Below are 24,432 nucleotides of genomic sequence, written 5' to 3'. Positions count from 1 at the left end.
TGAGGGTTGAAAAGTGTTTAGTATCATTTTCTTCAATGAAGACACGGTCAGAAAGAAAACTAATTCATTAGAAACTCGCTACACAAACGCACATGTGTAGATACAAAAATATTTATTTCATTTCTGCACAAAATAGACACAAACAGATGAATATATGCAACACTTTTGTTTAGTAAAATATAGTTATATACAGTTTATATACAACACAAGTAATATATATCTACAATCTATTAAGGAATGTATTTAACTAGCATCTTTGCAATAATCACGAATAACGCTGTATTTTACAATAACATTACGTCAATTGCATGAAACTATTCCTCGACAACCCGGGTGGGAAAAAGAGAAATATGTACAACTTGATAACCACAGACGGAAATGACGGAAAACAACTCAACAAACTTAACTGTTTGGTGATGATCATCATCTTAAACTTTTATACAGTTTATAGTTATACAGTAAAAGATATGAACAAAAATACATGCTGTTACAGTAAGTTCTATGCACAATGTTTTAGGTCAAACAGAGCGGCACTTTTAGTACTTTGCCAACGTTGAAGTTACAAAAATACTGAGTCACACGAATGTTGTAATTACAAGATGCTTGTCACCAATGGAGCTGACATTAACTTAGCCAGGAATAGAGAGGGGAAAACCAAACAGATTAGAACCTGGACCTTGAATATGGAAATACAATGAATTTAATTTGCACGTGGAGCTAATATTCACTTGTTGGATGGGGAGCAAATGTTAAAGCGGGAACAACCTAAACATGAAAATACACGGCAGTTGAAATATCTACAATGTCAAATACCTTACGAGGGTTTGACTTGTTGGTGTGAAAGTGCTTTTTATTCCTCTTGAGTGGACATCCATGGCAGAAGTGGGATCTACATCTTAAAGCCAGTCCTATAAACATCTGTGTTACAAGATTGGGCAAATAAACAGATGTTTCATCGTGGTAATGGCTTTTCGGGGTTCTCTTTTAAAAAAAAAATCATGAACAATGAGGAGAAAGCCACCTTAGGGCGATGCTAGCTGTGTATAATATGACCTGCGACCTTCATGACTAATCACAACTGTCAGTTGTCTGACCTTCACATCTATCAAACCTGTCTCCCCTCTCAACCTCTCCCACTGCTGTTCCTCCCTCCGTGCACCCTCCCCACTTGACTCTACAGCCTCGTCCACATCAGCCTGGCTGCCGTCATACAGGAGGTCATTAAAGAGCCCCCAGTAAGCCTTGCCCTTCATGGTTCTCACAAAATCTCGGACCCCTTCAGCACTGAACCTGTTATCATACAGCCAGACTTTCTCCACAGCTGTGCTAACCTTCAGCCACGCAGCTATGGCGGGGAGGGACTCGTTATGGATGGAATTGTTCTCAATATCTACACGTGTCAGGATGGGAAGGTTGATAAAGGCTTTCATTACTTCTCTAACGTCAGACAACATGTTAGATTCAAGGTCCACCTTCTTCAGGTTCTGACATGAACCAAGACCTTCAGCAAGACCAGGCACTGCCTCATCACTTATGGTATTGTGACTGAGATTTATCTCGTCCAAGTTGGGGAGGGGAGGTAAGAAGTCTCCCCTGTCAGACAACTTGTTATGACTAAGGTTCACCTTCTTCAGGTTCTGACATGAACCAAGACCTTCAGCAAGACCAGGCACCGCCTCATCACTAATGTTATTGTGACTGAGATCTATCTCCTCCAAGTTGGGGAGGGGAGGTAATTTCTTCATGAGGGACAGAATGTCTTCACTAGTCAAGTCGCAGTTGGAAAAACCCAACACCTTTAGCGGTGGAAACCTGCTAGCCTCGCCCCCCTCCACAAATGATGTTGTTGCATGTAGCGACGACAATCCTTGGAATAGTGTGAGCCATTCAGAAGAACTGGCCTTCAGACATTTCAAATCCAACGTAAATAAACATTCTAGATGGGGAAAAGACGATGCAAGGTTGTCGGCGGCAGCAGCAGGCAGTGAGGAAATTTTTTCCCTCAATCCGTAATAAATATCTCCCAGTCTCCTGCCTTTGAAAACCCTCGTTCTCTTACCTTTAAGAACCAATTCTTTGATGTCGGAAGAAAGGAAGGAGAAAACACCTGGCCAGACATTTGGCCGAGTTTTACACTGCAGAGTGAAAGTTGCAAACCTTGCTGTCAGATCGATTACAGAGTGGAATTCTCTGACTTCCACATGTTTCAGTTTGTGCAGGCAGCTCAAGACAACCTTGGCTTGTACCATGTCGTCGCTATTAACTTTATTTAATGCAATGACTATATTTGTGACATTCGGAGTGAATAACAGTGATTTTGACAGGTTACCGAAGGTACCTGCTGTGAATGTTTTTGACCTTACAGTAATTTTCATGAAGGGTTGACCAAACTGAAAGTATTGCTGAATTGTCTCAACGTTGATCTCTTGGTCAGTTGTTGCAAAGCAAATTTCTGTCATGAAATTACGTTTGCCAGGAGCTGCACTTGACAGGCACTCAAAAAGACACAGGTAGCTGAGATATCTGATTTGATTTGTGTGGTTGGTAGAAGAAGAACGCTTTGGCCCAAAAGGATACTGTTTTGCTTCCTGTTTAAAAGCCATGTTTTCTGGTAGTTTTACTGTCTGAATAAGTGTTGTGTCCCTAATGAGTTGTGTCAAGCAGTGGAGGCCATGAAGGGAGATTTCAGGAAGAGCAGACAAGTCCATAGTTCTATCTGGAAAGAGTTGCTGTGTCAAAGATGACAAAGCATCTATCTGCTCTGATTCTGCAACTGTAGTTACAATAGACAGTAGGCGGTTAAAATCGTCAGACCCTACCTGCCGTTGCATGAGTAATCGTACGAACTGTTGCAGGTGTGCTGGAGGAGAGTCTTTCCTGCTCAGGAGGTGAGCAAGGCTGCAACAGGTGATGGGCAGGTGGTCTGACTTCTCAGCACAAACTCTCAGGAGTTCTGTACTGTCAGTCTGGGTTCTGACTGCGTGTGCTACCCAGAATGCCATGAGAAACTGCCGTATGCTGTCATGTACAAATTCGAAGGTATCCTTTGCTTCATTATAATCAATTGGTTGCAACAAACCAAGCGATGACTGTTTGATATCATCCCAGTCGAATTGGCTTGTATACACTTTAACAGACTGCTTACTTCTTTGACTTTCAAAAGCAGCTTTTCCCAAAACGAGACAATGGGTTTCATAGATAGATGTGAGTTTTTCATGGCTTATGTCATTTTGGGAAGAGAATTGCTTGGCAGAAATCTCAGTAACAAATTTTATAAATTCCGATAACGTACCAGGAAAGATTTGGTACTGTTTCCAGTATTCACACAAGTAAGGGTGGAAAAACCTGTCCCTGATGAGGTGCTTAACCAGTAAGTTACTTGGCCAGCTCTCCTGGATAGATCTTGCCGTGTCTTCATCATTCTTGAAGAAGTCTTGGATGTAGTCATTCCAGGCCAAGGCGTCTTCTCCGGTCGGGTACAAGGATGAGGTGGAGGTACACTCTGGTGTGTTGACTTGTGTTTCTGTAAGCAAGATAGGAATTAAAAACTGTTCTGATGCTACGTTATCTACATTTATAATAGAAGAACATAGTACTGCTTTCCACGATTTTCAAAATGTCCAACTTGTGCTAATACATGATAAGAAAAAGTAGATACCTTCAGTGCAAAAAATATATAGTCATATCAAGGAACTGATTAATTTGATAATGGATGGCTGTCATGTGTAGTGGTTTAAAATAAATGCTATGCATGAATTCATCCATACAAACATGCATGCATGTTAAGATTTAGTTTATTAATAATCATTTCACCAATCATATATAATGGAGTATCTAGACACACTTCGGGGTGGAAACGATAGAGTGGCTCACCTTTTCTGTCTGTGACACGTGTTTGGGGTGACGACAGACGTGCTTGATGTTGCTGCAACTTGTGCTTGATGTTGAGACAGAATGGAACTGGGCAATTCTGCTCTTGGCAATGTTTGGCATGGTAAACACACAGGGCAATCAACTCTTTACAGATCGGACAGGCACCACTAGTCTTCCCCTTACAACTCTTAGTGTGCTGCACCACATGTTTCATCTTCTGACAGCTGGGGAGACAGTTTGCGTCTCGGCACTGACAGGCGTGGATCATTCTCTGAATGAAGCGCTGGGCAGCCAGGCGTCTGGCCTCCTGTGGACTCAGGCTGGGCTGTAATGTTTCTACATCCTTCAGCTGCAGGCCCCACTGCATTTCGTGTGAGTGCCCTTTCTTCTTCTTGTAGCACACCACACACAAGTTGTATTGCTGCGAAGGGCAAGAGGAAAAAAAGGACAGATGTCAGCTGCTAGACGGTACTCAATAATGTTTGGGAAACTAACATAGAATCAAGGGGTATTTAAATTCTAGGTCTACTATGGCACAAGTTCCATTATTAGCAACCAATAAACCATCTCGTAATCATCAACCTCCAATGATTGATGTGGAAGTTCCTATAAGCAGATGTATTCACCTCACAAGTTGTACAAATGTAAGAATATTCTGCCTGCATCGTCTGCTTGCATGAAGTACAGAACAGTGGCACTGCAGACGGCTCAGACGGTTCCTGTAAGATTATAATGAGAATATGAAAGAACGTATTACTTGTTGCAGATGTACATAATTTCATCATGTTGCTAGAAATTCATGACACAAAAGGTCTATTCCATACAAGCCCAAGCACTATGCAAAGTGTCCATGTTGGATACGAAAAGGCTGGTTGCTAATGTGTCAACGAAGTTTATGACATACCTCATTTTCTGGTACTTCCTTGGTATTTCTTGCCAGGAGCACTAAGAATGAAAAAGAATGCTCACAGTCATTTGACATATCATGCATATCATTTATCTTCTAATATTCTTATGCATCCTAATTCATGTCAGATTTATATCTGTTGTACACGGTTGAGAAACACTCAAGTCCAAAACCTTTTCTTCCTTTGAATCACAAAAGTCAGTTACCTGGGCGAGTAATTCCTTCCCCATGGTCTGGATGATATTCATTGTTATGATCAGCTTCTTCGGGATGCTCTTTTGCTGAACCTTCATCCACCAATGAGTGAGTAGTGTCTCCAACTGTTGAGGTTAAGGGGTGAATGACTAATATTTCAATTGGAAGGTACAACCGTAAATCTGGGTCACTGGACAGTGTCTCCTATTTACATGACGTACTAAGAAACAACTTGTGATAAACAGTACATGGGAAATCTCTTACCTGCTGCACCCTGATGCTCCTCTTCCTCATCAGAGCTGCTGATTGAGTCAGAACTGCTGCCGTCAGGACGTTTCCTCTTTAACAGCAATCTGCCATCTACAAGACAATGGAAGGAAGTGACAATCCAGCCAGCCTTTCCCATGCCAATGGAAAGAACAAACGTACAGATGGTTTTGTATAGAATACCGTACATTGACTGAATCTTTCAATCCACTAGTCTATATACTGCTACCATATATGTATCATATGATATATCATATATCTTTACCATCATTCCTTTCAGCCTTCATGTTGTCTGATTCCTCATCAGAACTGCTGGAACTAGAAGAACTGGAACTGTCAGAACTGTCCTGTTTAGGCGAGGTCTTCTCTGTGAAGGAAATAATTATTTTGCTGCAGTGTTACTTTTTTATTAATTGTAATTTGACTGAAAGTTTTGTAAAAATTTGGAAAATGTTGGACTTCTTTTGTTATAACGTACTGCAAGAAGTACTACTGAATTGTTGTGTATACCCACCGGCAGGGTTTGCAGTATCCAAGTCCCCGTCTGCCTTTCCTTTTGCAGAATCACAATCCGTTTCTGTCAGAAACAATTCATCAGAATCTGCATAAAATCAAATGGAAAATCAGAACCTGTTACTGTCTGTTTGAAAATCCAAGAGAACAGATTTGTTTCTGAAATGCTCTCAACAAAGGTAATATTGCAACAGATAAACCTGGAAGATACGTTTATTGGGAGTCGCAGTGTTGCACACTGAACGAAAATGAATTCAAACTTAACGTAACTCATTAAAAGGTGATAGTTCCTTAGCGCGATCATTGTCCTGAGTTTAACTACCTTGAAATAAACCTTATCAATAAGGTTTCAAAAACACTTTTCAGAACGCCAAAAATAATATAGTTACACTATACAAATCTCCAGCCTTTCTTGACTGATTAAGATGTTGACTTACGTCCTGGGCTTGATGCAAACATGTCATCCTCTGGCTTCTCCTTTTCAGCCTCACCCTTCTCAGCTGTTTCAAACAGCTGTCCAGAGGCTGCTGCATCTGCGTAGCAACAACAAAGCATGACGGTAAGTAAGGGATAAAACTGACTAGCCAGGTCAGAATACCAGACCTACCAGACCTATTATTAAGAACTGACAGGATCACGACAATGTTCAGTGTAGGGCTGTGTTACTGTCGTGAACATTGTGGCAGTAAACTTTTGAAGTTCTTTCTCTAAAAACTTTGAACCTGACAACCTCTGTACATGGTCCACTGCGTGCAAGTGCGCGTCTTGTCAGGATTTGAGGGTTCGGTAGTCTGTCTATGTTAAGCTTGTTAAATCATGACGTCTTTTTTCTTTCATTATGTATATGTATATGTAATTCGCATATTGTTCACTCATTATTTTATACTTGAGTCTATTGTATTTGTATGCTGTATCGGGACGAGGGCTGGTAAAGGTGTTTCACCTGTTCCCCCGTCCCTTTCACTGTTGTGATGAATTTTAATAAATAAATAAATAAATAAAAGCAATGGCAAATGAATTTAGCTTGTTTTCAACCTATGATCACAGTTATTGTAAATTAAGAAAAAAAGTTCACCTGCAACCTGGTGTATCCCAGCATCCCTCAGGGCCTGCACCAGCCGCTCCAGTGTGACGTCACCAGCGTTCCTCTTCATCCAATCACAGATCAGCTGGTGAGGACGGAGGGATGGGGGCTGCCTGGCTGTCAGGTCCCGGATGTAGTCAGTGGTGAAGCCGAGAGACAAAGCCAGCCGCTCCCACATGGAACCCAAATGGTCAGCAACAGCGGCTAGCTGTCTGTCTAGTTCTGTGGATCATATAAGACAGGTATAGAGAGCTGATAAGATAGCTGATATATGTCACACGATTTAGTATCAGATACCTAGAATACTGATTTGCAGAAGGAAGATGAAAGTACAACAAAGGCTATATGACGAGTGAGTTTAGTTGTTTCAAATATAGTCGTGTACCTGTTTCTTCTCTCTTGAAAAATGGACCTGCCAGTTCACCCTTTATCTCTGAATAGAGAAAAAGAAAACCGTAAAGTAATTATGATATATACACAGTATCTATTGCACACACTAACATATTATATACAAACGCATGTTACAGGTATGCCCCTGCATATGTTAGGCCATTATCAGATTTGCCTTGAAGACACTCATGCCAGGCCAAGGCGTCTTCACCCGTCGGATAAACTGACTGGTTGGCTGTGCTGCTTCGTGACGCTGAAATGAAGCAAATGCGGCTAATTATGTTACCAACATATTCTTTATTCTGGCTTCAGAAAGTACTAAATGAACTACAAGTACAACTGATACATGGTTAAGTTGCCCATTTACCAGAATCTAGTGATGATATCCCCTCCTCTTCTTGCCTGTTACTATGGCTACCGCCTGGCGAAGATGCCGAAGCCTCTCTGTCAGTGTTGTCTGATAAACTGTCATCTGATGTGTTTTCGTCTGTGAAGTAAAATTATTGATTCAGAACCCAAACTAATGAAATACAAGTTAGAAAGAAGGAAAAAAGCTCGTTTATCTTATTAAACATCATGATAGAAATTCAATGATATTCACCTATTATTGGATTTCATATGATGATGATGATGATGATTTCTTCAATATTAGATCAGGTTATTTTTTATTCACTTACCATGTGCTGTACTTGGTCGAGGCGTGACTTTACGTTTTGCTGCACCACCAGAATCTCCATCTGTGGAAACATATAAATCACTTACTAAGAAACTCATCAAATGTTTTTTTAATAACGAAGAAGTAACATAAACTCATCAAATGTTTTTTAATAACGAAGAAGTAACATAAACTCATCAAATGTTAAGAATGAAAAACTGAATCATAGCTACAGTTACCTACGGTGGGAAGTTCTACAATTACAAACAATTTACCATTATTGTTTTAAAGGAAATTTATATATGGATTTTCAGTTATTAACAACGAAAAAGACTTAATTTTTAGTTATTAACAACGAAAAAGACTTAAATATATTTCATCTTCCAATCTTACCGTCATCCGAGTCTCCATCTGAACTTGACCCGTCACCTTTAGCACTTTGACCTTTCCCCTCTAACCCCCATGACCCATCGTCCACATCCTTCTGGAACAGTTCACCGGTCTCCACCGCATCTGGGAAAAACATTCAGAATTGTAAAATATGAAATTCTGGCTTGATTGAAGTGGCCAAAAATCCAAACACCATGTGAAAACTACTTGTTACCTGCTATCTGGTGCAGCCCAGCTGCTCTCAGTCCCACCAACACGGCGTCCATTGATGCTCCCCACAGCTCCCTCTGTACCCACTCCCACAGACACCAGTGAGGGTGGTATCTGGGGTGGTAGGTGCTGCTGATCCTCTCCACGTCTGTACTGGTGAATCCCAGCTGAAAGGCCAGCCATGTCCAGTAGGGACCCAGTCTGTCGGCTAGCAACATCAGCTGGTTGCAGCAGTCTGGGTGTGAACAAAACAGAGGAAGATTTGACACATTAACTTGCATCCCATCCCTGGTCATGTTGCACTTGCTTGTGCAACAAGTGATCATTGCAACTAAGCTAGGCATCAACAGTATTAAAACAAATAACAAGTTGAACGTAACACAGCCTTAGCAATATTCAAATGGTAATAAAACATTAATGTGATCATGCAATCACAATAAATTTCAAGAGAATGACAATATTTACGAGAACAGAAGGGCTCCTCCTGTTGCTGTGGCTGATACATCAGTTCCGTTTGTTCCTGTTGGACCCCAAAACCGGCAACTATTTCTGTCTCTTTTATTGATGGTGGGTCCATGTACGGATGTGGTTCTGTGCCAGTGTGATGTTCTATGCCCAAGTGTTGTTCTGTATCCGTGTGATGTTCTGTGTCCATGTGGTGTTCTGTGTCCATGTGTTGTTCTGTGTCCGTGTGATGTTCTGTGTCCATGTGGTGTTCTGTGTCCATGTGTTGTTCTGTGTCCGTGTGATGTTCTGTGTCCATGTGTTGTTCTGTGTCCATGTGTTGTTCTGTGTCCATGTGTTGTTCTGTGTCCTTTTGGTGTTCAGTGTCAATTTGGTGCTCTGTGTCCATGTGATGTTCTGTGTCTGTGATATGACGCGGTCTGTGATGTTCTATTTTCATTTGATGGTGAGTGTGTTGTTCTGCCTTAAGTCTGGGACGTGGTTCTGTTTTGATGAAGTGATGCTCTTCTGTTTTCTCCTGCTCATCCTCTTCTTCTTCTGTTTTGACGCTGGGGCCCATTCTTGTCACCCTGTGCTGATGTAATATCACGTGACCGGGTTGGTGTCCTTCCCTTTTCACATGGAAGTGAGGTTCTGCCTTTACACGAAGACGCACTTTCTGATAGTCGAACGGAGGTCGTCTGTTGATAAGTTCGGTTTTAACACCAAGAGGCTGTTGGGGCTTCGCTTCTAAAGTTGGTTTGGTGTCCTCTGCTTCTGTTGCGTAGCTGCACGACGGTTTTGGTTCCACCTTTACTGGAGACAGAGGCTCCTGTTTGATGAAGACATCTGGAAACCCGGATGTAGAAATTTCCACCTGGCTTCTTCCTGTAGGACCTCTTGGGTCATCTGTGGTAATAGAAAAATGAAGACAGTTAGAACGTTGATAGATACAAAAAAAGCATTGACAAGTGCTTGGAAAATTTGTTTGAAAGTGTCCATTCAATTGAACTGTTAATGTTGTGTCACAGAAAATAAACCTCACTTTCGTCGGAAAGACTGTCGTCCTGACATCCCCCGTCCTCTCCCAGCAGCGTGACGTGTACGTACAGATCCTCCCCTTCTGCTGCCCTCATGTCGTCTGTGATCAGTTCCCGGGTCAGGGTGTCGGACAAACGTCCGTCTCTGTAAGCTCGCAGAAATGTTTTGTAGCAAGACTCATCGTCAAATTCAAGGTAACATAGAACACAGCCTCGCATAGCTCTCCTCAGGGTGGCCTTAAAAAGCCGAAAACTTCGTGTAAGGCCATTGTATATTGCTGTATTACGTAGAGATCTTGTATCTTTAAAAAGGAGGTCATCAACCCGTGCTATCTCATCTTTTGTTTTCCTTCTGATTGTCAACTTTGCCCTGGCAGAAAGTTTCTGTACATCAGAGTCGTCCGCACTTGACTCGTCCGTACCCAAGACTATGTTTGCATGTCGTCTAAACGCTTTTACAGCTTTCGAAAATTTCTTTGGATCTCGAAGCACCTCATCGTGAAATATTTCCTCACTCCTCTCAACGAACTTGTAAAATTTGTTGTTTCTTTCATCTCCATCTTCGCTGATGATTGCCTCATCTGAGGGGAGACAAAAAAAATACACAGTCTTTAGAGTTAGTTTGCAGATACAGAACGTTGACATTACATAAGACTGTACGCCGTGGCCATAGATAAAGATAAAAAATTTTAATGACACCTAGACAAATGCAAAAATATAATGCCAGGCTGAGCTACGACTGGAGGCATTGGAATGATAAAAATATACTTCAGCATCATTCAAATTAAAGTGGCACTGTTTGATATCGAAAGAATAATTCAGCTGTAAAATCATACATCAATGCATCTAGCCAAGTACGACACAGGATACTCACTTGTCCTCTGTGTCTTTGTTCTTGCCACACTGCACACCCCACCACTGACAGTTACAACACTGATGGTGTACTCAGTTCCTGCTGTCAGACCAGAGAAGGTGTGTTCCAGTGGATCTCCAGCGTTCACACTTACACTAGGAGCGGTGACACCATCAGCCTTAGAGATGCTGATCCTGTAGCTGTCTTTGGCGCCAACTGCTTCTGCCCAGGTGATCCTGATACTGTCTTCTGTCACTTCGGCAATGGTGATGGAGCCAGGCTGGGCTACAGCTGGAGGCATTGTAATGATGGAATCAGTAACATTTCAGCATCATTAAAAACTTAAGTGGCGCTGTCTGATATCGAACGAATAATTCAGTTGTATAATCCATACACCAATTCATCTAGCCAAGTAGTCTTGGCATGATGATAGGATTCATTGACAAATTCCACGACCAAAGGTCAGTGTAACTTGTAGGTAGCATAACCCGATAAAACTTTGTGACCCTGAAGAATTAACTAAAACACTGCGACATTGTTAACATAACAACATCATCTTGACTCTGAAAATTACATGGATAAACTGATAAAATTATAACTAACTCAAGAGCCTTTGACATGGGGTGACCAACATTTACTTGAATTATCTCTTACCTTTCTCATGAGATTCTTCATCTTCAGAATCAGTTCTTGGTTTCTTCGACTTCTCTGTTTGTCCCAAAGGTTCTTCCTTCCTTTTAAGACTGCTAGTGGACGGCTGTGGCTCCTGTAACTCTGCAGGAATGAGCAATGTTGATGATGGCCCCGTGAATAGTTTCATCATGTTGGTAAGACACTGAGTAAAGAGACTCTTTTTACACAACCAAGTGTTTTATTCAGCCGACGTTTCGGTGACCGTCTGTCACCTTCCTCAGGACAATTCTGACTGGCTCACATTGCACTGCAGCACAGGTGTCGCTGCTATAGATGCATTCCCAAACGTACAATATTTACATATCTACACATAAACGTGATTACAGGGAAATGTATGTAATATGGATAAAGAGTTGATTGTGTAAAAAGAGTTTCTTTACTCACTGCTGATAATGGCAAACTTACCAGCATGAGAATCATTCCCAGCACAGATGGCTCTTTCTCTTCGTGGGTCCATTTTGCTTTCATGGACACGTCATTGAGAATCGATAATCTGAATCTATTATAATAAGAAAAGGTAAGAAACGCACCATCTAAACTCTCTGCTGTCAGACTTTCATCAATGTCGATGAGTGCCTGCTTCAGAACCTGTAGAGTAGCCTCCCTTCCCTTCTTGTTTCTCCACCTGTGCAGCATTTCTCTGCACCAGTGGTCTTGATCAGGCTTCAATGTCTCATCTGCCCTGATTCCTTTTATTTCGTTCTCATTGAACCCCAGCTTCCGGGCCAGGTCGTCCCACTTGTTACTGACTTTGGTGATGACTTTGTCAAAATATTTCTGCATGTCATCTGAAATTAAACAACCATTAAGTACATTTCATCACACAGCATAAATATAATGTAGATCATTATGTATGAACTATAATATTCTAGTGGGTTTTCCTTACATTGCTTTGTCATTTGCCATTATAGATTCTGACAGCATTTGTTTACCTTTCTAAACACAGTATATTTGTTAAAGGATAATGCTAGAAGGGCTCATTGGAATAATAGTATACATGTAAAATGTATATATACCTTGGCCAATCTCCACATCCTCCTTAGTGCTTTGTTCAGAGCTCACACTTGCACTTGAAGCTGCACTTGGTGTTTCGCCTCTCATCCCTTCTCCATTGGTTCTTCCAGCGATCGCTGTTTCATCGTGTAGAGCTGCAAGCAGGAAAGGAAAACATTATGAATTTTTTCACAGAATTTTCAGTTGATGTTGAAGAAACGAGTGACACGAAAGACATTTCCATTCTGAAGTACTGGAAAAATTCTGGTCTGTCTCTAAAGAACATCACACGTATCGTGACTTCATCAAGTGATCAAATAGAAATCCGGCATTGCCGTCACGATCACGATGTTACAAAACAAACAGAAATGTCAAAATTGAATCCCAAAGAGATTTCGCACAAACAACCATCAATAATACGATAAACATGTTCTTATAATTACCTTTCTTCACATCGTCTCCCCTGAGCAAGTTGGCGAGCCGTTTGTATCCACTGTTCTGTAGCGCCGTGCAGAAGGAACGGAAACTGCTGCCCCCTTTATTATATGATTGAAAATGAGCACCATTTTATAATGGATTGTACATTCTACAATACTGTTCACTTTTCTTTCCACAATTTCAACTGATTTTAATACGTTAGATCCGATAGATAAATTGATACATGTATTTAGCTTTGTTAGATCTTTAGCTGTAGAAGACCATACAAAAGTCCCTGTGTCAATAAAGAATTGTGGGGTCGTGTGGCGTAGCGGCAGAATGCTCGACTCGGAACCAAGAGGTCCCGGGTTCGAGTCCTGACATGCCCTTGGGAAAGGCACTTTACACGACTTTTCCCTTAACTCAAGTATTGTCCTGTCCTGTATTTGTACTCTGCGTTGGTGGGGGCATAAAATAAGTTGATTTTTAATGATTAGTTGATAATTTGGTCATGAAATGTTGGAATAAATAATGATAATAAAAAAGCATCACCTTTATCCGCCAGAATCGCCAGGAGTTTCCGGACTTGCGCCTTCGCACCTGCCCCTTCTCGGTCTTTGATCTCCCTTTCTTCCTCGTCTTCTATGACCCCTGCAGACACCAGATGGTCCAGAACCGAGTCCACGTCTCTGATGTTGTTCACCAGTTCCACACGGTGCTTCTTTAGAAGCTGTTTATGACTTGCATCCATGATTTTATTTCAAAAATATCATGTTTTGACAGGAAGAGTTACTTTAAAAATTTGTTGTGATTGTTTTTACAACTGTATCTGCGTATACTAACAAAAGTCAGATTTGGTTGTCGAATTTTCTTACATGTCAGCTGGTAGGCATTCCGTGTAGGTTCGTGCTGTTGAATGTACAAACAGAAAACCATCTTAATTAAGTAAGTCAAATATACAAGACGAATAACTAAATAATCATTATGAGTTATATATTTCTATATTTAAGATATGATAATTGATATGACAGCCGTAGCAATCGACGATATGTAATACATTTCTAGATACAGAAGTAAACTCAACGGAATGGCGAATGGAATTTCTTCAATCACAATGATAAGAATACTCCCCCCCCCCAGGTCCACACTCTCCGCCTAAATGCACCAACATAGAGGCTAGCCCACTAATTAAGGCATAATTAAGTCAGACACGTGGCTCACAAAGACGCATAAAATGTTTTATATGAAGTCAAGGAAACCAACACCAACCCTCTCCCCAACACCACAATAAACAGCGGTAGGAATGACGTAGTGGGAAAAACCCAGGAAGGGGGAATCCCCAGGGGAATCCCCTCAGGTATTTTTTGTGGCAGAAGTCGGTTTTGATACACTGTATCCATTAATAACTGCATACAACACGGTTATCTTGACTAGTCATGAAACATCGTTTCTGTACACACAATCTGTGTATCCTGTATATCATCAAATATAACAGCATTGGTTTGTAAACCATGTAATAGTCAGCCACACGGAGGAATTAGTATCACTTTGTAAGCACACAGTGACGACTGTGAACCTTTTTCGCAACTGGGACAATTCAGGGTTATTTTTCAACTTTTAAGTCGTCAAAATCGCTTGAAATTCACACACAGTCACTTAACCAAATCATTTCGAATCCATACCCAAGCGTTGAACGACTTAAGATGTATGGTGGATACGAACTATCTTTCAAATTGGTTCCACTCAGGTATAACTTAAATACCACAGAAACAACAAACTTTAAGCAGATATGAACATCTGAAATCTACCACCAGTACTGGCTCTGTCACATTTCCTAAACCTAAGAAACTCTTATTTTCATTCCTTTGCAGTAAAAGTCTGTAAATATCTTAAGAAAGAGCCTTACTTAAAGAAAGTTTTCTTCCACTTACCTGTCCGAAACTTTCGCTGTCACTTCCTGGTCACATATGCGGAAGTGATCTTGTACCCAGGGCAGTCTGTGGGCGCACACAAAACCCTGGGTACGAGGCGGAAGCGCCGCCTGCCAGCACAATACCTAATTGCAGTAGCTCGCCGGGTCCAGCAAAATAGGGTGTCACCCGAGGTCATTGGAACACAACTCAAGTTATTTTTTGATTTTTTAGAACAGAGCGGTGTTCTTTTTGGGGTCACCTGAGGTCATATGCGGGTGATTATTGGGTTGTTTAATGTATGGATTGGGATGAATAAAGACCCGGTTTTGACTCTATTTGTGACATTACGGCGCCATAAGGAATGTGGAATGGAGCCTTCTGATTGGTCAACGTCACCCGGCTATATGATAAATTTTGAATGGCCTCAGTTTTGGGCTGGTTTTTTTTTTCATTTAGGCCTCTGTTTTTTTTTCTCTGTAGCAAACATTTTCTTTTTCACATTTTTGCATACGATTTGGAGTCTGTAAGATGTAACCCATACAATTTACTTTCTGTGGCCTTGCCTACTACAATGGTCTAGAGCGAACCCCAAGCAAGCGCCACGTCACAAAAAAAAGTGGTCACTAACCACTGATCATTAACCACCGGGTCTCTTTTGTGTGCCGCCGGCGACAACAAGTTTTCCACGTGTCGTGTGCTGTTTATAGCGCCGTGTGGATTACCGGGATGCCAGAGTATACAGTGCAATTTTGCGGAATACAGTGCAATTTTGCGGAATACAGTGCACTTTTGCGGAATACAATGTTATCTTATTAGTATACAGTGCAAATTTACTAGTAAAATTGCACTGTATACTAATACGATTGCACTGCATTCCGTAAAATTGCAGTGTATTCCGTATACTCTCGCACCCCTGGATTAAGGACTGAAGACAGGGTTCCGTCACAAAGCCCTGCCTGAGCATGGGATTACTACTTGCACAAAAGGACGTGGATATTCTTGAAGGTTATCCGAACGACACGTTGCCACCATTTGCCACTTGATATTTCTCGACCAGGACTACGTTTTCTGCTACACAAATTAAGCAAGAAAGTGTCAATTCGTCAGGGGTTTCTCAAGAAACTAGAAATCGTAGCCAAGGAGCGACTGCCTTAAGTAAAGGCGCCGAAACGGGGACGTTGATTGTTGAAGGTGGCAGCAACCAGACAGAGGACGAGATTCGTACTCAAAAGGCACGCCACGTTACGTATACTACTAGGTCAGTAAGTAGGCATTCTTCCATTGCAAAACATGATGGTAGCACTTCAGTACTTTATATATAATTAACCGCGTACTGAAACGGTTCGATTGTCATACCATATCTAATCCTAGCCTCTACCAGGCTTCGGGAGGCGGCTGAAAGAGTAGACGTCGGTCAAATAGAGATATAACATGCCGGGGGAGTTGGTCTGCTGGAGAGAACATTTTGCCGCGTTATTCTTTAATCTTTCTATCCTATGTACTATGCTATTCAGTATCACATACATGTAACATCATACTCCGATGTGTGTATTTAGCCCCATGGGCATAAACATGCAAATAAACATTCATTACCACTATCCCACAGGATATGTGTAACCACTGCAGTCTCCACGGCATCCGCCTGAGGTCGCTGCTGCTGGTGCCAGTGGTGACGCTTATGGTTGCCATAGCAACGTACCAAACATGGCGGCCGTTCGACGGGTCTGCTTTGGGACAGGCCCGCCATGGAAAACAGAGCAAAAGGTTGGTCTTACTTTCTTCCAGTCTCTCTAGTACGTAGCGATCGCATCATTCAATTGATTCTTGTCGGATGCTACAAACATATGGAAACCAAACAAAAAAGCTAGAAAGTTAACATTTGCAATGCAAATGCATAATGTTTACCTTCAGATATGATCTGCTCTGTTAATTCTTACTCAAACACATACATTCATATATATGGTGACAGGATTCTAAATCCCTCCTACTATAAAATTGCAACATGATGTAACCCAACACCACTTATCATGCATGGTGACATACATCTGGTTGAGGTCATTGACCTAATTTGTTTGGAGAAGACGAAACAGAGCAAAAACAACAAAATAGATTGTCAAATATTTGGCAAGAATTACAGCGTTCCATACGGGGACTATTTCTCCACGTTGGACACGTGTAGCACAAATAGCGGGTGAAAGGTGAATGGTAGACTACATCGCCCCCCGTCACATCAGAATGATGATTTTATGGAATATAGCGGCAGATCAAGTCGTGTCTTCGTTCATTTATTTTCTTTTAATTTTAGCCACCGACTTCGCTTGGGACGGGTGAATGACGACATCAGTGACGTCATGACGTACCGAGCCAATAGTAAAGAGGCACTCAACGACGTCATCAACGTTACCAAAATTGGCGGGAAAAGGAAAGTTCTGGATGAACCTAATAACGTTTCCAAAAGTGGTGGGAGAAAGAAGTCTGTTGGTAAAGAAGACGAAGAGTCCGCCAGAAAGTGCCAGCCGAAATCCAACGTTGTGTTTCTGAAGACCCACAAAACGGCAAGTTCCACAGTGCAGAACATACTCATGCGCTACGGTCTGGCAAGGAATCTCACATTCGTTCTGCCGTATTCTAGCCATATTCTGAGCACTAATATCCGCTTTTCAAAGTCAGCTGTCCTCCAGGAGCGTCTCCATGGTGATCGTCATGGCAACCGCACCGCCTACAACATCTTGTGTCACCACACGCGGTTCCAGTACGACAACATCCGGGACCTCATGCCAGACGACACTTTGTACGTTACCATAGTGAGGAACCCGGCCGCCATGTTTGAGTCGTCCTTCCAGTATTTCAGGTTCGATTCGCGGTACCACATAACCCAGCCGAACGCCATGGAAACATTTCTCGACAATCCTTCTCACTACGTGAAAAAATTCGGGGAGAAGCCTCATTCCCACAATGCCCTGTTCTACGACCTTGGGTACGACAGCGAGGCTCTGACCTCAGAGCAGACGATAAAATCCGCCATTGACCGACTTGACCGGATATTTTCGGTTGTCATGGTTTCAGATTATTTTGAAGAATCTGTCGTGTTACTGAAACACGCGTTATGCTGGGACATCGATGACGTCACGTTTTTCAAGGTCAACTCCAGGAACGAGCAGTCGGTACGTCACGTGACCACGAAAATGGCGGGAAAGATACGTCACTGGAACAGGGCCGACGGCATGTTGTTCGATCACTATAACATGACCTTGTGGTCCAAACTTCCCCGCCTTCCTGTTTCTTGGCAAAACGAAGTTGAACAGCTCAAAGAAAGGAATTTGCAGCTAAAAAATGCGTGCTTGGAATCTGATAGTGCGACAGCGGAAAAATTGGAGACAAATTTTAAAGTTTTTCAGCCGAAGGGAATTTCTATTAACGGTTTTGTTCTGAAGGACGGTGCCAAGGACAACGCGACATGTCGTCAGATGGCAACTCCGGAGGTTCCGTTCACGAAAGAGCTGCAGAGAAGGGAACGCAGCAAACTTCTCCAATCTCATGGTTAGATGGACTTGCTTCAGGGCCCTTTAGGACTAGGGGCCACGGCTTCGAACCTCATCTAACGTTTTGTGGTGTGTTTCGTTAAAACTTTAGTCAAAATTAATTTTATATCCACTAGTTCCCTTTGCAACCGACTAGGTGATGACTGATCTGTCTTGGTGTAAGTTATTCGACTGTCATTATCAGATTACTTTTATTATGTGTATTTTGTTGTTATAATCTAAATAAAGTCAGACTCAATTCATACTCTGCCATCTTGAATATTAGGGCCCCAAACGCCATTTTTTTTAAATCGATATGAGTGGCAACCTCAGAAAAAGTATACCTTATACCTTATACTTATCATATCCAAGATGGCGGCGGGACGGACACCCCTGTCGCATCGCTCCGCCTGATTTCGACTGATTTCGACTAATTCCCTACTTTGGCGATAATTGTCGCATCCTAAGAACGCGTAGTTTATTGCTAACGCCGTATAGATCAAGTTCATGTAATTTTTGTCAGCTATATTGAGTTTGCTGACGTAAAAAAGAGGAAGATTTGTAGCCGGAGACGAGAACATCCCGAGAACAAAGACCCAAGCCGACAAGATGGCGAACGACGCGCAAACACCTGGCGAACTGTACCTGTTACTGGGAACAACAGCCGGCGCGAGGAAAGAGGACATCATCGCGGCCTACAAAGATAAAGTCTCAAGCTACGAGAAGACTTTGAAAACAACGAAGGACAAGCGTCTACTGAGCACAGCGAGACAAACTTTCTCAGAGGTGAGCAAAGCTTTCTTTGTCCTGTCAAACGATGACCGCCGGGCAGCCTACGACAAATCAAATGTAATATCGGAGCCGGCCAAACATGACAAGAAACACCCACCAAGTAACGAGTACTTCGTACAACACAACGGCGGTAGTGTAACTATTCACATACCTGCGGGATCAGACAAACACTGGACAGAAGCTATTGAATCTCACTACAACATGTCCACTGAAGACAAGGGCAAAAATGGCCGCCAACTAAACGTCCCCTTCCACGATCCCGAGACTAACGACGAGATTGGATCGGTTACGCTCCACGTGTACCATACGTCTAAAATACTAGTACAAGGTTCGGCCTACTATCTGTGGGTTATGTTCATTTATGAACATCTCAAAGAACAGTTACTGGCAACAAGCCCGACCACAGAAGTCATGTGTGAGGATATTATATGCAACAAATGTCAGCAGCCCGGCCCCGAAGATGAAGGTGTAATTCAGTGCAATTCGTGCCAACAGTGGTATCACTATGTGTGTACAGGACTCCGACAAAGCCTACTATATACATTGATCACTGATGAAGAAAGGGAGTATGTTTGCAACCAGTGCTCACACGACGACCAACAAAGTGAGGAAACCACTCCTAAAGCGGTCTACAGTGCACCAAACTTAGAAGATAACAACAACAATGCTCAGCTTTCCTCTCTTCAGATCAGTGTAGACAAGCTGGAGTCCATTCTAATGAGCAGAATCACCACTGACAATGACAAGTTTGACACCTTGGCGGCACGAATCTCACGAATGGAAATCCAGTTGTCTAAAACAAAAGACCCTCCAGTGGAGAACTTGGCGAGACTATCCGACATTGAAGTGCTAAAAAGACGTATCAATGCACTAGAAGCAGAAAACAAAAACCTGCGAAACAGGATAACACTTCTGGAACAACAAAGTGTGAAGAAAGCAGGCCCAACAACATCCCAGACGGGCGACTCTGCACGTGCTCCAACTACACCTGAAACCACAAACACCCGCTTCGTCCCGAATATCCCAACTAACAACAGCTTTGAGGTCCTAGCAGACAACACTCCGATGACCCAAGTTGAACGGAAGTTAGATTCCCGTGATAATGGGCAGTCGCAGACACGACCAACAGAAAGGCGTTCAGATGACCCAATCCTAGCGGAAATAGTCATCATCGGTGACTCGAACACGAGAGGAATTGTTCCCAGCGTGCTTTACCCGGGCAAGCTAACTGCCAAACACTCAGCAATGAAAGTCCCTCAGGCCATAGAACTGATCACGGAAACGAACTACTCGGATCCCAAATGCATTGTCTATCACGTGGGGACAAACGACATAAGGGAAGAAAGGGCGGCAAACGGTGTCACAGAAAACCTCAGGCAGCTGGTAACAACAACACGATCAAAATATCCGAATGCAGACATCGTCATGTCTGCTATACCCCCGAGAAACGACAAACAACTGATGGAGGTCACACGCGACGTTAACACCTTCCTGCACATCCTTCATCAAGAAACTGCCTTCATCAGTCTAGCGGACAATGACAATCTCGGCGAAGACGGATCCATAAAGAGAGCTTTGTACAAACAAGACGGGTACCACCTCAACAGAGACGGCCTAAAAGTACTTGCAGCAAACTGGAAGACTGCAATTCATCCCCTGGTAGGCATGGGTACCTACAATAGAGGACAGAGATGGAGTACTGACCCATCACCGACAAACCGACAGAACAGAAAACCGGGGGCGGAAAACAACCAATTACAATCTTCAGAACAAAACAGAAATCGTGACTGGACCAACCCAGGCAGTAGCCCTCGCGAAGAGCCGAACCCGAACTCGTTCGCTCGTGACCGACGCCCTCGCGAAGAGCCGAACCCGAACTCGTTCGCTCGTGACCGACTGCATCGCGACGAGCCGTACCCGAACTCGTTCGCTCGTGACCGACTGCCTCGCGACGAGCCGAACCCGAACTCGTTCACTCGTGACGAACTAAACGTAGGATCGCGCCCTCGTGACTGGACCAACCCAGACCAGCGCTCTTGGTGCCCTCGAGACAGACCAAGTCCATACAGGGTCCCGGAGGGAGAACAACGCCAAGACTGGCGCTTTCACAACCTGGACTGGCTTCCACGTGACCAAAGAGCCTCAAACTGGAATCGACACAACGCAGACTGGCGCACATACGACACAGACTGTCGCAGGTACAACGGTGACTGGCACACATACGAAGCAGACTGGCGCTCGCACAGCAGAGACTGGCGCATGCAGAGGCAGCTGGAGGAGTTCCCTGACTGGCGCTACAACTTCAGAGGCTGGTAACACAAGTCGTATCCTTAACCTTATATAGTATCAGACAAGAAAATGTTATGGTATGCTAAGAACTCGCACGGTCAAGTTATAATAGTTATACAGGAAACACTAGAAGTTTTTCCTTTCTTTTTTATTTTAAGCAACTATATTGCACAAGTACAACATATAAGTAAATTATCGTAAAAGTAGGGACTAAGTTGAATGTCATACATTGAGAACGAGCACTTATGAAAAGTTCATTGAACATAGGCTTCTGGAATGTCCATGGGTTAGGGAAGAAGCTTGAAGATGATAGCTTTAGAAGTAGTTTAGAAAAACTTGATCTCTTCTCTCTCATTGAAACCTGGAGTAACGAATCTTCAGAAGTTCACATTCCTAATTACCAATATTTCTCATCTTTGAGACAAAAAAGAAAGAAAGCCAGAAGAAATTCAGGGGGAATAATTTTTTACTTCAAAAATGATCTCTCGAAATTCGTTAAAAGAGAGCGTGGAACTTCTGATTGCAAAGATTTACTCTGGGTTCGCGTGTCAAAAAATTTGCTAGGTTTATCCAAAGATGTATTTATATGTAATGTCTATATTAGTCCTGTATATTCCACCGTCCACAAAACAGCGGAGGATTCTATTTTTGATGTATTAGAGCAGGACATAGCACTCTTTAAGTCCAAGGGCCACATAATCCTTGGGGGAGACTTTAATAGCAGAATTGGGTCCTTACAAGACTTCAGTGTCGAAGAAACCCTAGATCTTGACCTGGACCCACTTTCTCCCGCCCGTAACGTAGACATCCCAAAAAATTTTACCGACAGAAACCCAGCTAATTCTTTTGGCAAATGCCTCGTAGACTTATGTGTACAGACTGATCTACACATACTAAACGGAAGAATACTAGGTGACTTGAATGGTAGAGTTACTTGTTACCAACCTAACGGTTGCAGCACGGTAGACTACGCCATCTCTAGTAGCTCATTGTTTCACAACATTAATTTCTTTAAAGTCCACCGATTGACTGAGTTTTCGGACCATTGTATGGTTTCTTTAAACATAAGCGCCTTAGCGCACTTCCAGGAAAACGCCAAAACTGAAGAAAAATTGCTCCCTTTACCAGGTCGATTTATCTGGGGCCCCGATTCTAGCGAGAAATTTCTAAAAGCCCTTAGCAGCCCAACAATTTCCCATAGACTAAACAAATTTCTACCTATAGATAAAAATTCAATCCAGTCAACAAAAAAGATAAACGAAAATGTACGAGAATTTCAAGACATTTTAGTATCAGCAGGAAAGATGTCTCTACAAATCAGAGGCAAAAAGAAGTCAAAAGAATTAAAAAGAAGTAAAAAATGGTTCGACAAAACCTGCTATGAAGCTCGCACAGAATTAAAAAATATAAGATATCTCCTAATAAACAACCCAAAAAATCCAATTATAAGAGGCAGCTACTTCAGAAAGAAAAAAGAATTCAAAAAACTACTCAGAAAACGGAAAAGGGAACATGAAACTAACTGTTTATTGGAGCTCCAAAAACTTCAAGACAATAACCCGACAGCCTTTTGGAGCTTACTTAAAGAACTAAAACAGACTAATTCCACAAACCAAGAAGACATACCAGCGAACACCTGGGTAAATCACTTTAAAGCTCTACATGAAAAATCTAGATTAGAAAGACAAGAGTTTGATTCTAACTTTGAAACAACCATTGTAAACAAACTCAAAATACTTCAAAATCATAACCATTCCCAAGGCCCATTAGACTATGATATTACAGAATCCGAAATTGTCACTGCCATTCAAGGACTTAAAAACAAAAAGGCTAGCGGGCAGGATATGATAACTAATGAGATGCTGAAATCGGGTAAATCTCTCATACTCCGCCCCCTCAGGACTCTATTTAATAACGCCCTCTCAACAGGAACCTTCCCCACAGAATGGTCCAGTAGTTTTATTGTCCCAATATTCAAAACAGGAAAAAAGGACGACACAAATAATTATCGAGGCATCTCTATATCAAGCTGTCTAGGAAAAGTATTCACGTCGATATTGAACAAAAGACTCTCGATGTTTCTCGAGCAAAATGAAATCCTAAAACCAAACCAGACAGGATTCCGTAAACATTACAGAACCTCGGACAATATATATCTTTTAAAGACCCTAATCTCCAAACATACCCAACCAGGAAAGAAGCTCTTTGCCTGCTTTGTAGACTTATCAAAGGCATTTGACTCTATCTGGCATGAGGGTCTACTTTTCAAACTTCTATCAGCGGGTATATCGGGAAGATTCTTACGACGTTTTAAAAAACCTATATAACAAATCCACAGCTAGTGTCAAAACGAAAAAAGGTCTTAGCGAGAGTTTCCCAATAGAAATTGGAGTAAGGCAAGGCTGTGTCTTAAGCCCTTCTCTGTTTAACTTATATATGAGTGATCTAGCCAACCAATTAACTACAGATTCTGAAGATTTTGATGCCCCCATATTAAACACAAACAAACTATCTAGTCTGTTTTACGCTGACGACCTTGTGCTGTTATCTACAGGCGAACGTGGCCTACAAAAAACAATAAACAATTTAAACCAGTACTGCAAAAAATGGAAATTGTCAATCAATCTAAACAAAACAAAAATAATGATTTTCAACAAAAAGGGGCAGCTGCTTTCAAACTTTAGATTTTACTTAGGAAACCAAAATATTGAGATTGTATCTTCTTATAGTTATCTAGGAGTAATATTTACAACTGGCGGTAACTTTAACACTGCAATGAAAACTCTACAAAAAAAGGCCTTACGAGCCCTCTTCAGTATAAAATCAAGTTTAGGAGACAGTAATGCATCAGTATCAGTATACTGCAAACTATTCGATGCATGCGTTGTTCCCATATTAACCTACGGTGCTGAAGTTTGGGGCAAGATTGGACTAAACGACAATTCTCCAATGGAACAAGCACATTTAAAATTCTGTAAGTCTCTTCTTGGCGT

At 42.1% G+C, this 24,432-nt stretch overlaps 3 protein-coding genes across 3 annotated transcripts; 2 read left to right on the top strand and 1 right to left on the bottom strand.

The window, feature by feature from the left end:
• Window positions 1-417: 417 nt before the first annotated feature.
• Window positions 418-14,888, bottom strand: LOC109477248. Its single transcript, XM_019778331.1, has 20 exons — window positions 14,856-14,888; window positions 13,477-13,833; window positions 12,951-13,043; window positions 12,531-12,662; window positions 12,045-12,302; window positions 11,476-11,595; window positions 10,843-11,112; window positions 9,974-10,549; window positions 8,950-9,837; window positions 8,489-8,719; window positions 8,278-8,397; window positions 7,907-7,966; window positions 6,831-7,061; window positions 6,193-6,288; window positions 5,508-5,609; window positions 5,240-5,335; window positions 4,778-4,818; window positions 4,039-4,294; window positions 3,380-3,523; window positions 418-2,479 (listed from the first exon to the last, which is right to left on the bottom strand). Exons 2-20 carry the CDS (start codon window positions 13,673-13,675, stop codon window positions 1,023-1,025), a joined length of 5,370 nt encoding a protein of 1,789 aa, XP_019633890.1. The 5' UTR covers window positions 13,676-13,833; window positions 14,856-14,888; the 3' UTR covers window positions 418-1,022.
• A 2,300-nt stretch (window positions 14,889-17,188) lies between these two features.
• Window positions 17,189-18,382, top strand: LOC109477236 (galactosylceramide sulfotransferase-like). Its single transcript, XM_019778320.1, has one exon. The coding sequence runs from the start codon at window positions 17,189-17,191 to the stop codon at window positions 18,380-18,382; it is 1,194 nt and encodes a 397-aa protein (XP_019633879.1).
• Window positions 18,383-18,738: 356 nt separating this feature from the next.
• LOC109477407 lies at window positions 18,739-21,489 on the top strand. Its single transcript, XM_019778663.1, has one exon. It carries the CDS (start codon window positions 18,968-18,970, stop codon window positions 21,464-21,466), a length of 2,499 nt encoding a protein of 832 aa, XP_019634222.1. The 5' UTR covers window positions 18,739-18,967; the 3' UTR covers window positions 21,467-21,489.
• Window positions 21,490-24,432: the final 2,943 nt, after the last annotated feature.

This window comes from Branchiostoma belcheri, unplaced genomic scaffold (genome assembly GCF_001625305.1).
Source record: "Branchiostoma belcheri isolate BF01 breed outbred unplaced genomic scaffold, Haploidv18h27 scaffold105, whole genome shotgun sequence".
Classification (NCBI taxonomy): domain Eukaryota; kingdom Metazoa; phylum Chordata; class Leptocardii; order Amphioxiformes; family Branchiostomatidae; genus Branchiostoma; species Branchiostoma belcheri.
This window is presented reverse-complemented; position numbering and strand designations above follow the sequence as displayed.

What these genes read in the sequence shown, in the direction of transcription:
- LOC109477248 (XM_019778331.1), bottom strand. Translation starts at nt 13,675, where the DNA reads ATGGATGCAAGTCATAAACAGCTTCTAAAGAAGCACCGTGTGGAACTG. An exon ending in GGATGTGGAGATTGGCCAAG is followed by an intron (nt 12,303 to 12,530) that starts GTATATATACAT and finishes GTTTAATTTCAG; the next exon opens with ATGACATGCAGAAATATTTT. An exon ending in AACAAAGACACAGAGGACAA is followed by an intron (nt 10,550 to 10,842) that starts GTGAGTATCCTG and finishes GTCTCCCCTCAG; the next exon opens with ATGAGGCAATCATCAGCGAA.
- LOC109477236 (XM_019778320.1), top strand. Translation starts at nt 17,189, where the DNA reads ATGACGTACCGAGCCAATAGTAAAGAGGCACTCAACGACGTCATCAAC.
- LOC109477407 (XM_019778663.1), top strand. Translation starts at nt 18,968, where the DNA reads ATGGCGAACGACGCGCAAACACCTGGCGAACTGTACCTGTTACTGGGA.